Here is a 12,124-nt window from a genome sequence, read left to right on the forward strand (position 1 = left end):
AGACGTCCCCTCACATGCCAACATGTCCCCTTTCGGGCAACACACACACACATTTTTAACATACACAAGACAGCTTCTCACATACATCGATACTTTAAAATTATTTTTATACCAAGCCGGATGGTGGTGGCGCACGCCTTTAATCCCAGCACTCTATGAGTATGAGGTCAGCCTGGTCTACAAGAGCTAGTTCCAGGACAGGCCCAAAACTACACAGAGAAACTCTGTCTCAAAAATATTTCTATACCTTATAGATCTTTCCAAATCAATACATAGTTGCTCCTTTTTAATGGCTGCCTAAGACTGTAGGTGTAGCTATGAGCACCAGTGATGCCTACTACCAGGTGTTGAGTTGGCTTCGTACTCTTGCTATTCCCCGCTAGTAGAATGACTACTGTTATTGTCCCAGTACCTTGGCTTATGTGCGCACGTATCTGGATAAAGTTCTAGAAGTGTCATTTGCTCTTTTGAATCTTTACTCCAAGGCCTCCTGATTAAATATTATACCCATTTTTAAAATGGGAAACTTGAGGTAAATTGATCAGTCCAAGCAGAAGTGGACTGCAAAATCTGCAAAGTTTATTGGTGCTGTGTGTTTTTTGCATGTGGGGTGTGGGCCACTCCTGGTTTTTGGTGGGCTACAAGGCTGTTCCCCTTTACAAAGATCTTGGTGGCAGCTACGTGGAGCAGAGAGAAGGTGGCTGAGAAAGAAGCCATGGAGAGTGGACGTTCTAGTAAAAGCTCTCAGATGGCCCTGAAGCACCACTGGTGTAGGGCTGGTCAGCACTGGCCTTCAGAGGAGGCAGCTTGCTAAGGTCTTGTCTAGGGAAACGGACGTGCAGTAATTTAAGTTCCCAGAGGTTACACAGTGGAGGATGCGGAGGAGGCTGTGAGCAGCAACTGAATGGCGGCGATGTAAAGTCCGGAGCTCCGACCCTAGAGAAGCCACATGGAACCACACGTGACCCAGGGAATCCTGCAGGGCAGACAGGACCGTATCTGGGAGGGCTTTTGAAAGATGTCTCCAGCCAGGCCTGGCCCAGGCCCATATGCAGCCTCTGTAGCTAATGACTGCCAAAGAGGCACAGGAACTCTCCTTTCTCCCTGCTCACCCAGCCTTGGAAATCCAAGTTAGACACAGCAGATTTTGAATGCTGCATGGGCCTCAGGGTGCCCCCTAGTTCTGCCCATCCACTGAGGAAGCTTTGTTGGTCGATAAGTCAGCTAAGTCATGGTTATCTTTATTCTGTAGTTACCACCATCTGAGACCTAGCTCGTCTTGAGACTGTCCTCAATGTGAGACTGGTCCCTCCCACCCGTGACTGGCTCCTCTTACCTCCTGGCCTGAGGCTGGGTCCTTGCTCTCTCCTCACCCCTTATGGTACCTGCAAATGCAGTCCCCTACACTGGGCTTCTCCTTCAAGGTCCCTGTTACTCTTTTACCTTGCTCCTTCTCCTTTCTCTGTGCCCTGGGCCCCACAGCTGGCCTTCTTGACTGGACTCCCAGAAAGAAGCAGGCACAGGTTCAGAGCCAGAGGACCGCATGGGGCTGGGGTTTCTTCACTTGCACCCTACTCCTCTATTCTAATGTAGTGGGTTGGGCAGTCTCAACATGCATTTCCTAGCTGCTGAGCCATGGCGGCTCCTCCTGCTCAGGGAAGAACTAATTTCTCACAGTGGTTGGACTGATGTATTGGGGTAGGACTGGGGTGTCAGGGTACCATATGCCAGTTGGCCTGGAAGTCCCTCAGGATGGAGAAGCCTGTCTACCACGCCTGTGTACCGGAAGCACTTAGAGTCTGGTGGAGTGTCTTGCTTCCTGCACCTCTGTTTAGGATGGAGCACTGTACTCACATGTCTTCTGACTCTCTGAGAGGGCCTGTCCAAAAGTGACTGAGGTTTCCCTGGATAGGGCGGGTGATGTGGATGAGATATTTGTCTGTGTGTGGCCATTGAGGGCAGCCAAGTACAGAACTTACCCTGGGAGGGGAATGGACCGCGTTGGCACCAGTTTCTTCTGTAAGGGCAGCTGGTCCTTCAGCAACCCTTTGCTCTTAGCCTTCCAAGACTGTGGGGAATCTGGGCTGGGCTCCGTCAACCACGATAACCTAGAAGGGCCCTTGAGTGGTTAAGTCCTGCAGCCAGCCGCCCACAGGAGTTCATACCTGGGCCTTCCTATGTGTCTAGCCTCATACCCAGTGATTTACAAAACCTTTATTCCACCCTTTGGCTTCCCTGGCCTGGGACAGCAGGTGAAGAAGGGAGGGCCAGATTGTTGGCCACAGCAGTGTTCCTAGGGGCTCCATGGACTAGAGTCTTTCTCTCCTTCTGGCTCCAGCTCCTCAGAACGCCTGTGTCTGGGGACCTGGGAGCAATGTGGGGGCTGCGACAGGGCTCAGTCCTAGGTGTCTAGGCATCTTGTACCTGTAAGGAAACTTCTTGATGAGCTTCTCATGTGTCTTGATTTTGTGTCTCTTATACCGGAGGGGCTTCTTGAGGCCTCTTGATTCCATCACAGACGGGGTCAGGCTGTGTACTCCTCAGTCATGGCTAGAAAACAAGAGGAAGCTGCCAGAACAGAGGCAAGAGTAGGAGGTCGTACGTCGTATCTGTGGAGCTCATTTGACTTCCCCACTGGTGGAGAACATTGTTATTGCCCCACTTTTCATGGGAAGGGAAGCAAGAGCTACAGCAGGTGAACTGCTTTGCTTGCATCCACCCGATAAAAATAGGAATGCTGCACTTCCAGAATAGCCCAGACGATCCTGAATAGCCCAGACGATCCAGAATAGCCCAGACAATCCTGAATAGCCCAGACAATCCAGAATAGCCCAGACAATCCTGAATAGCCCAGACGATCCTGAATAGCCCAGACGATCCTGAATAGCCCAGACGATCCAGAATAGCCCAGACGATCCTGAATAGCCCAGACAACCCTGAATAGCCCAGATGATCCAGAATAGCCCAGACGATCCTGAATAGCCCAGGCGATCCTGAATAGCCCAGACAATCCAGAATAGCCCAGACAATCCTGAATAGCCCAGACAACCCTGAATAGTCCAGACGATCCAGAATAGCCCAGACAATCCAGAATAGCCCAGACAACCCTGAATAGCCCAGACAATCCTGAATAGCCCAGACAATCCTGAATAGCCCAGGCGATCCTGAATAGCCCAGACCATCCTGAATAGCCAGGGTGTCAGGAGTTCCAGCCGACTGCCATCCATTCGCAGGATGGCCCTGTCAGCTGCTGCTTCCTCTAGGGCAGGGACCACTGCAGAGTCCAGGGAACCTTTTGACCCCATGACACCCATCCCAGGCATGTCTACCGGCATCTTACAGCAGTAACTGTGACATCTCTAAGGGGCATGGGACTGTCCACACAGGCTAGTGGAGCTCACCAAGGCAGCCTCACTTAAATCTTGAATGTGGATTAGGACTTGGATCACAAAGTCTTAAAATTGCTCCTGTCCAGGCAGTTGTAAGAGGGAGAGCTGCTGTGGCCCCATGGACTCCGATGCCACACTCAGAAACTTTGGTCAGATGGGAGGCCAAGGTCCAGGGTGTTCTGGGAGCAAGCAAGCCAGCAGAGCTGCACACTGGCACACAGGCTTAGGTGACACCACAGGGCTTGATTCTGACCATGGTTCTGTGTGCCAGGGTACCATGGGAGCCATAACCCCATGACTTAGGGATAACAGGGCCCACAGGCCCATTGGAAGGTCAGAAGCCTCTGAGGTCACAATCAGTGACAGGGTAGCTGCTGACATCTCTCACAGCAGCTGAGGGCAAGTATACCAGCACAAGAGATCTGCTGGGGAATCTTACCTTGCTAACTAAGGGGTGGAGGGAAGAAGGAAGGGAGGGAGGGAGGGAGGGAGGGAGGGAGGGAGAGAGAGAGAGAGAGAGAGAGAGAGAGAGAGAGAGAGAGAAGGAGGAGGAGGAGGAGGAGGAAGAAGAAGAAGAAGAGGGAGAGGGAGAGGAAGGAAAGAAAGTGAAGAGGAGCCAGGCAGCAAGATGGGCTGAGAGGTCTGGAGATTTGGTCAGTGCTGTCAGGAGATGCCCAAGAGTCTGGAAAGCCAAATGGGCTGTTTCTGGTGACTCAATAAGGAGCTTGATTCCCAGCAGGCTGCTCAAATCCTTAAGCCGAGATTTAGGCTTTCTCCCCTGTTTCCTCTGGGCCAGAAGAGCCTCCCAGCTTCTTAGACAAGTGTCTTGAAGGGAACAGCAGGAAAGCCAGGTGAGGGCACTGAGAGTTTGAACAGAAGACACTGCTGGGACCACCTTACATTGGCTGTGGTTGGCAGAGTGGTCTCAAAGTACAGAGAGCCAGATGAGAACACAGCTCTTACAGTCTGGTGGTTCAGACTCTCCCAAAAGGCTCATGTGTCTCAATGTGGTCCCCAGCTGTTGGATCCAACACGAGAGGTGATTAGATTGTGAGAGCTCTGAAGTGATTAAAGGGTCAGCCCACTGATGAATTCATGATTTGATGGTACCATTGGGGAAGGATAGTGGAAACAGAAGCTGGGCCTTGTTTTGAGGAAATAGGCCATTTGGAGTGGAATTTGTGTTCACAGAAACGGTAACCCTAATTAAGACCAAACTTGGTACTAGGAGTGGGGTATTGCTGTGAGAGGCCTGACCGTGTGTTTTGGGAAGGACTTTGGAACTTTGGACTAGAAAACTACTGAGTGTTGAGATCTCAGTGGGCTATTGTGTAGGAGCTTGGAAGATAGTGTTAGGAGCAGTGCAGATGATGGAGGCCTGGTGTGAAGTTTCAGAGGGAAGCAAATACTCTATATGGCCAAATTTGTGAAGAATCTAGTTTCTGGGCAGCTGGGGCTGAAGGGTCAGCAGGGCTTTAACAAGAGATTGGTGCCCCTGAAGTGAAACCTTTGCTTTACTGGGACAAGTGATACTGGTTAGCCAGAGCTGAGAAGTGAACAGTGATTAAGAAAAGACCAGTGGTGGCGCACGCCTTTAACCCCAGCACTTGGAAGGCAGAGGCAGGTGGATCTCTGTGAGTTCCAGACCAGCCTGGTCTACAAGAGCTAGTTCCAGGACAGGCTCCAAAGCTACAGAGACTCACATATTTAAATGATTAGTCATCAGAAATTGGCACTATTTGGAAGTATTAGAAGGATTAGGAGGTGTGGCCTTGGAGGAGGAGGTGTGTTACTTGGGGTGGGCTTTGAGGTTTCAACAGCTCATGCCAGGACTAGGCTGCGCGCTCTGCCTGAGGATCAGGATCAGGATGTAGCCCTCACCTACTTTTCCATGCTTATTGCCATGCTTGCTGCATGCTCTCCACTATGATAGTGATTATGGCCGAAGCCCTTGAAACTGTAAGCCAGCCCCCAATTAAATGCTTTCTTTTATAAGAATCACCTTGGTCGTGGTGTCTCTTCACAGCCACAGAGCAGTGACTAAGACAGAGTGTGTGCTTCAGGCTCTAAGGGCAGTAGACACTGGGCCAGCTGGTGGCCTCGTTTCCTTCATATGCAGATTTCTGTCTTCCTTCTAGCTGAGTATTGAGCTCTGAAGATCTAAAAGAAAGCCTCTGTGTGGAGAGCATGGTGGGGCCAGGAAAATCAAGGCTGGCCAGTCCTGAGGCCCAGTGCATCAGGTCTCACAGGCTGATGCAGGTCAAGAAAAGCCCCAAAGAGAAAAGTGACAAGACTGCATATGCATTTTGGAAATAGACCTCTAGGAAAAAGACAGCATCTTCAACAAATGGTGCTGGCCAACTAGATAGCTGCATGTAGAACAATGCAAATACATCCATATTTATTACCCTGCACAACTCAACTCCAAATAGATAGAACCTCAGCATAAGGTCATATACCTTGAATCATATACTTTTAAGAAAAAGATGGGAATCATCTTGAACTCACTGGCACAGAAAAAGAACTCCTGAACAGAACACCAATAGCAGAGGCACTAAGAACAAAAATGAATGGGGCTTCATATTGAGGCCCTCTGAGTACCAGCCTCAGCGTCCCCTTCAGGGTTCAAAAGAAGACTTACGGCAGGCATGGGACTTAGATCTGAGGGCAAAATGAACTCGCCACTATGCACTTTTCTGCATCAGTTTCTTTATTCTTATCCTGGTGCTCTGTTCTGTAAAGTTTCCCGTTTATATACACAAAACAAAGACAATTCTCTGAGCTTGGATGTTTCTTTATCTTTGAAGGTTCCAAATGTGATCTATATAAAAGACTCCTTTCCTGACTGCATGTCCTGCCAAATGGAAGACAGTTGTGGGGAGGTGGCTTCCAATGTATCTCAGGGAACGAAGTGGAGCTTAGACTGTGGAACCTACGATTACGAACTGACTGAATTTCCCACTAGAGGTCCCTCAGAGTGGGGTGGGATGACCCAACATACCAGTACATGGGAAAGAGTTGTGCCTAATAATCCATACTCTGCTGAATCTTGTGCCAAGGAAGAGTGCTTATGGCTTCACAAGAGAACCAATGTGAGAATCAGTCAATATGCAAAAGGTGGTAAGCCTAGCGCCTTGCGAACTGGGTTTGCCTCCATCAGAATGCATTCATTCTGGTGGATCAGCCTTCTGCCTTATCAGCTGCAATCTCACTGCATGATTCCTGCAGACTGAAGCAACCTCATGAAACTGAAAAGCTTCCGTATGACAAAGGACACCATCATTAGGACAAAGTGGCAGGTTACAGAATAATAAAAGATCTTTACAAATTTGTGCATCTAATAGAGGGCTAATATCTAAAATTTCTAAAGAACTTAAAGAACTGGACACCAAGAAAACAAATGACCTAATTAAAATGACATGCAGAACAAAACAGTTCTGAAAAGATGGAACACAAATTTCTGAGTAACACTTAAGAAATGTTCATTCTTGGTCATTAGAGAAATGCAAATAAGATCTTTGAGATTTCATCATATACCAGTCAAAATGGCTAAAATCAATAAAACGACAGTTCATGATGGCAAAATGTGGGGGTAAGAGGAACATCCATTGCCGTTGGGAGTGCAAACTTGTACAGTCATCGTGGAAATCAGTATGGTGGTTCCTTAGGGAGCTGGGAATAGATCTACCTCAAGATCCAGCTATACCACTCTTAAGCATATATCCAGCCAAAGGGCTCTACATCCTACTGCAGGGACACTTGTTCATCCGTGTTCATTACTGCTCTATCCATAACAGCCAGACACTGGAAATAACCCAGATGGAATATTGCTCGGCTGTTAAAAAGAAATCATGAAAATTTCAGGTGAATGGATGAATCTAGAAAAAAATCATTCTGAGTGAGACAGGTAACTCAGACCCAATAAGACAAATATGGTATGTATTCCTTTATATGTAGATGTTAGGTTTTAACCCTTTGATAGGAATGCTATTACTTGAATAATCACAGAGTTTGTGTATAAAGTAAGGGATTGAGTAGAGGATCTTCCAAGGAAGGGGAAATAGGATGCATAGTCATGGAGAGATGGGAAGGGGACTGGAATGGGAGGATTAAACAGAAATGAGGGAGGAAATGGGGAAAGGGAAAGAATATGGTGAGGGACAGTTAACACTCAGGGCCATTGGAGAGGTCATATGGAAACCTCCTGCAGTAGAAGCTTCTTTATGTATATGAAAGAAATCTAAATGAAATCACCAAATAACAGTGGAGACAAAGCTCCCAATGGACATCTTTCACCACCAAATGAAACCTCCAGTTCCATAAATGTGTTGCATCTAATTGAGTTGTTATGCAACAAACAACTCAGGTTGTTGCTTGATTGTTTGGTTGTCGCTTGTTTGCTTGATCGCTAAGGCTATTGGTTGCTCTCTGCAAACTGATGGTGAAGCCATATTGCTGCAGACACACCTACATATCTCACTGAACGCGGAGAAGTTGAACTGGTGTCTACTAAGAGCCTTCACACCTACTGACTAGTGTTCTTGGTGCTGGAAAGTAGTCTACATGCTACCAGAGGAGACAGCTAAACATTAGCCCAGCTACAAACCCTTCATCTACAATGGTTGTAGAAGTTAGCTCGATTTGGGAAATAACCAGGCTAGCTAAAAGATAAACAATTATATTTTTACTTATTATAAGGGGAAGAACCCATGGAACAGGAACGAGAAGTACAAGGTCAGCTGTATTGCAAGGGAACCACAGAGAGAGAGAGCACCTGAGCCATGAGCCCGTTTCTCTCCAAGCCCCAGAAAGCCATACCCTAACTTGGTCCCACCTCTTGATGATAACTGGTTAACAAAGCTTCCCCATCAAATGGTGACATGGCTGCATGATATGCTGGTGAACAATGGCACAAAAGTTGAGGGAGACTCCAAGTCCACTGTCTGATCGCATTTAAGGCCCTCTCTATCCAAGTCCACTGTCTGATCGCATTTAAGGCCCTCTCTATCCAAGTCCACTATCTGATCGCATTTAAGCCCCACTCCATGATGTGGAACCCATGCCTGACACTGCTTGCGTGGCCAAGAATCTGAGACTAGATAATCATACACATGGAGGAAAACCAAATGCTACTGTCATGCTACAGGAACATAGCAATAGAATGACTCCTGATGACATTCTGTTACATCCGTGATCAGTAAGTTACTCATCCATCATCAAAGACACTTCCTCCTGCAGTAGGTGGGACAAATACAGAGACTCAGAACTGGAAAATGTGCTGAAAGTGAGAAACCTTGGGTACTCTAAACAGGACGGCTCTCTCAAACCCTTCCCCTCAGGGCTCAGGGAGCTAAGCCAAAGAGAAAATGAAAAGATTGTAAGGGTCAGGAGGGATGAAGACACCCAGCAAACAGTGTCTTTCAGACACAGCAGGACTGATGAACATATGAGCCCCTCAAGACTGGCAGTGTGCACAGGTTTGCACAGGTACAAGCGAGATGGGGTCTGAGCTGAGAGGGAAAGCAGACATGAACCCCCATCCCGAACCTAGAAGCTATCACCAATGACAGCTGCTCACAAAGGACACAATTCGTTTTCTCCAATGGCGTTTTACTGAGTATACACACCACACTTAAGGGAGGCCCTGTGTCTATCAGCAGATGACCAACACAAACAAATTCATTTCAATGGCAGTTTTGGAGATTATTTTGCCTCATATGATTTGGGTGGTTGTTTTTTTTTTTTTTTTTGTCGTTGCTGTTGTTTTCTATTCTTTATCTTACTGGCCTTTTGCTGTGGAATATTAATTTAACTAGGCAAAGATGTGCTACTATTGTTTATGCTGCATTTGTTCAATTGTGCACAGACGTGTTGCATTTGTGTCATCTTACCTGCCTAAGGCACCTGATTGGTCTAATAAAAAGCTGAATGGCCAATAGGCAGGAAAAGGACAGGTGGGGCTGCCAGGCAGGGAGAATTAATAGGTGGAGAAATTCAGACTCAAGAAGAACCAGAGGACCGAGAGAGAGAAGGAGGAGGAGAGCATGGGGGAGACACCCAGAGTAAGAAGCCAGGCACATGCCAGCCAGCAGACATAGAGAAGCACTGAAAGTAAGATATACAGAAGTAAGAAAGGTAACAGTCCTTGAGGCAAAAGGATATAAATAGAAACAGGTTAGTTTAAGTTAAAAGAGCTAGCCAGAAATGTGCCTAAGCTAGGCTGAGCATTCAAAACCAATCTCTGTGTCATGATTTGAAAACTGGTTGGTGGCCTAAAAGTAAAAAGCCTGGTACAGTCTTTTGATTATATATTATGGTTTTGATTATGTGGTTTTTATGGTGTGTGCGTGTGTATGTTTCTCATACTTTATAATTTTCTATTTTTTTTGTTTTTGTTTTGTTTTACTGTGGTTCAGTTTTTTCTGTTTGTTTTCCATACATAAAGAAGGTGAGGACTTGTAAGGGAGTGGGGAATGGGAAAGGGGTGGGGATTGGAAAGGGAGTGGGGAGTGGGAAGGAGGTGGGGAGTGGGAAGGGGGTGGGGAGTGGGAAGGGGTGGGAAGTGGGAAGGGGGTGGGAACAGATCAGAGAACAGAAGCTGTGATCAGAATATAATATATGAAAAAGTATTTTCAATAAAAACATAAAATGTAGGAGGGAAAATTAAAAAATACATAGACATCAACAACACATATAAAAATAAGCAAAATATCCAAGGCTCTGAGCTTGTATCTAGGGCTTACCATGATAAGGAGTTAGTAGGGAATAGGAAGTTATGGAAGAGGCCACAGGGAGAGAGAGAAACTTCTCACACAGTGGATGGACCATGAATGAAGCCAACAGACAACACTCCTGCTTGGGAGCTGGGATTATCTCTTTGAGTCATGGAGCATCCGGGTCAAGGAGATGAAGTAATGGGAGAGGGAAGGAGAGAACAGAGAAAAAAAAGGGGGATCCAAAGAGGGGAAGTCTAGGGGCCCTACAAAAGACTAACCCAGAGTCCACGGGATAGTCTACCAGCTCTGGAGACTCCAACCTTCTCGACAGAGAACATTCTGCCTTTTGCTTTCTGCCCCAGTAAAGAGCTCTTTGACCTTTCTAAGCCTCTGGGTGTCCAGCTCTTCCTTTGCCTTCGGGGAGAACCTGGACTCCTGGCAGCTGCTCCACGGCACTGACACCTGTGACAACCAGACTTGTGCTGCCCTGACATGGAATCCACTGACTGTTTACTCAGGGACCCCTCTCTAGTACCCCTAGGTCTTCTCCCGAGAGACAAGAGTCCACCAATCTCTGTCCAGAGCAAGGGCGAAGAGCCAGCAGCCAGAGTTCTGGGACTAGATAGGGAGAAGAGGTCTGTGTTCACCAAGCAGCTGTTCCTTTAAAGATAGGGCTGGGAGTACTGAAGCCTCCTTCCTGCCTAGGGATCATCAGTCAAGAGACTCTTGACTTTAACCTACTTAAAAAACAAACAAACCAAAAATCCCTGTCTAGGCACCTGCCAGAGTGGAAGAGTGGTCTTCAGTGTTGAAGGGGTACACACTTCAAAGGCTTGGAGGGGCTCTGCTCCCTCCCCCTCCAGGGGGTTGGGGATGTTTGCAGATGAGCTCATCATTCCTGCTGGTTGTTTTTAGCCTATTGGCTTATTTGCCATATACCTATTTTTTTTTCAAAACTGCACAGAAATTAAAAGAAAGTAAAGGATACCTAAGCAAATGGGGAAATAACCTGTGAGCAGCATGACCGCTTAAACGGTCTCTAGACTTGGTCCAACCCCTATGTGCTTGGCAGGAGGCTGGTGATTCCGGACCTCCCTGACAGCATTCAGTTGAAATGTAGGTTGATTTACAAGACCCTTTGTTCATCTGTGTGGCTTGGGAGTCCACTAGTGGGCCACCCAGCAAATAGGATTTCAGCTTGAGATTGAGACTATAATGTGGTCATCCAACTCTAACTACACAACTCAAATTTGTGCTTGTGTGTGTGTGTGTGTGTGTGTATGCTTATGTGAACTGTGGAGTTTTCTGGCATAGAAATGGCCCGTATGTGGCCTTAGTCACACAATAAGGCTTCTTATCTCCCACTTCCACATCCTGTCAAGTTAGATGAAGACATCAGAAGGCCAGAAGCTGTTTCCTGTGAGTTGGGGTGGGGAGGTGTGGAATCAGGCAGAACTCCAGGCAGCTTGTTCTGGAATCCTGAGCACTGTGCCTGTCTACTCCAGTATCCTTACCCCCCACTAGAAAGATAAGAGCGTCTGGCACCTCACTTTGAGGGGTTTGTCTGGAGGCCAGGTTTGCCGCAGCCTCTACCTGATGCTTCGCCTGTGAGACTGTGTACACTGGACAGTGTGGGATGGAGCATGGCAGACTCTCTGTCCGGCTGTGTGGAGCAGCTGGAAGCAGGAAGAAGCCTCCCATCTTAACTCTCATCCGTGGCCAGAGCCCCTTGAGCAGGAGGCATGCCCAAGGCCATCCTGCAGTAGGGTTGCTGAAAAGTCACTCCTGTGGAACACTGGAGAGGGACTTTTGAGATGCCTCTGAAGGTGGTTGTCATGCACAGCCCCTCGGTCACTGGGCAGCTGACTGTGGGCTGCTGGTCACCTTTGGTGGAAGGTTCTGATCATGCTTCTGTCCCCATGGTATTTTTCAGAATAGTATCTGTTCCAGGCAGGTCACTTCCTGGCCTGGGCCCTTCTCCTCCCACCCTCAGCTGTCCTGGGTCAGGCCTGGGACCCT

At 47.7% G+C, this 12,124-nt stretch overlaps 1 protein-coding gene across 1 annotated transcript; it reads right to left on the reverse strand.

Annotated features, from left to right (window-relative positions):
- Nucleotides 1-731: 731 nt before the first annotated feature.
- On the reverse strand, nt 732-2,513 carry C1H3orf22 (chromosome 1 C3orf22 homolog). Its single transcript, XM_057766378.1, has 3 exons — nt 2,425-2,513; nt 1,980-2,108; nt 732-936 (listed from the first exon to the last, which is right to left on the reverse strand). The coding sequence occupies exons 1-3, from the start codon at nt 2,511-2,513 to the stop codon at nt 732-734; spliced, it is 423 nt and encodes a 140-aa protein (XP_057622361.1).
- Between the last annotated feature and the right edge of the window lie 9,611 nt (nt 2,514-12,124).

Source organism: Chionomys nivalis, chromosome 1 (genome assembly GCF_950005125.1).
Source record: "Chionomys nivalis chromosome 1, mChiNiv1.1, whole genome shotgun sequence".
NCBI classification, from domain to species: domain Eukaryota; kingdom Metazoa; phylum Chordata; class Mammalia; order Rodentia; family Cricetidae; genus Chionomys; species Chionomys nivalis.

What these genes read in the sequence shown, in the direction of transcription:
- C1H3orf22 (XM_057766378.1), bottom strand. Translation starts at nt 2,513, where the DNA reads ATGGAATCAAGAGGCCTCAAGAAGCCCCTCCGGTATAAGAGACACAAA. An exon ending in ATCAAGAAGTTTCCTTACAG is followed by an intron (nt 2,109 to 2,424) that starts GTACAAGATGCC and finishes GGGCCCTTCTAG; the next exon opens with GTTATCGTGGTTGACGGAGC. An exon ending in CGGTCCATTCCCCTCCCAGG is followed by an intron (nt 937 to 1,979) that starts GTAAGTTCTGTA and finishes TGGCTTCTCTAG; the next exon opens with GGTCGGAGCTCCGGACTTTA.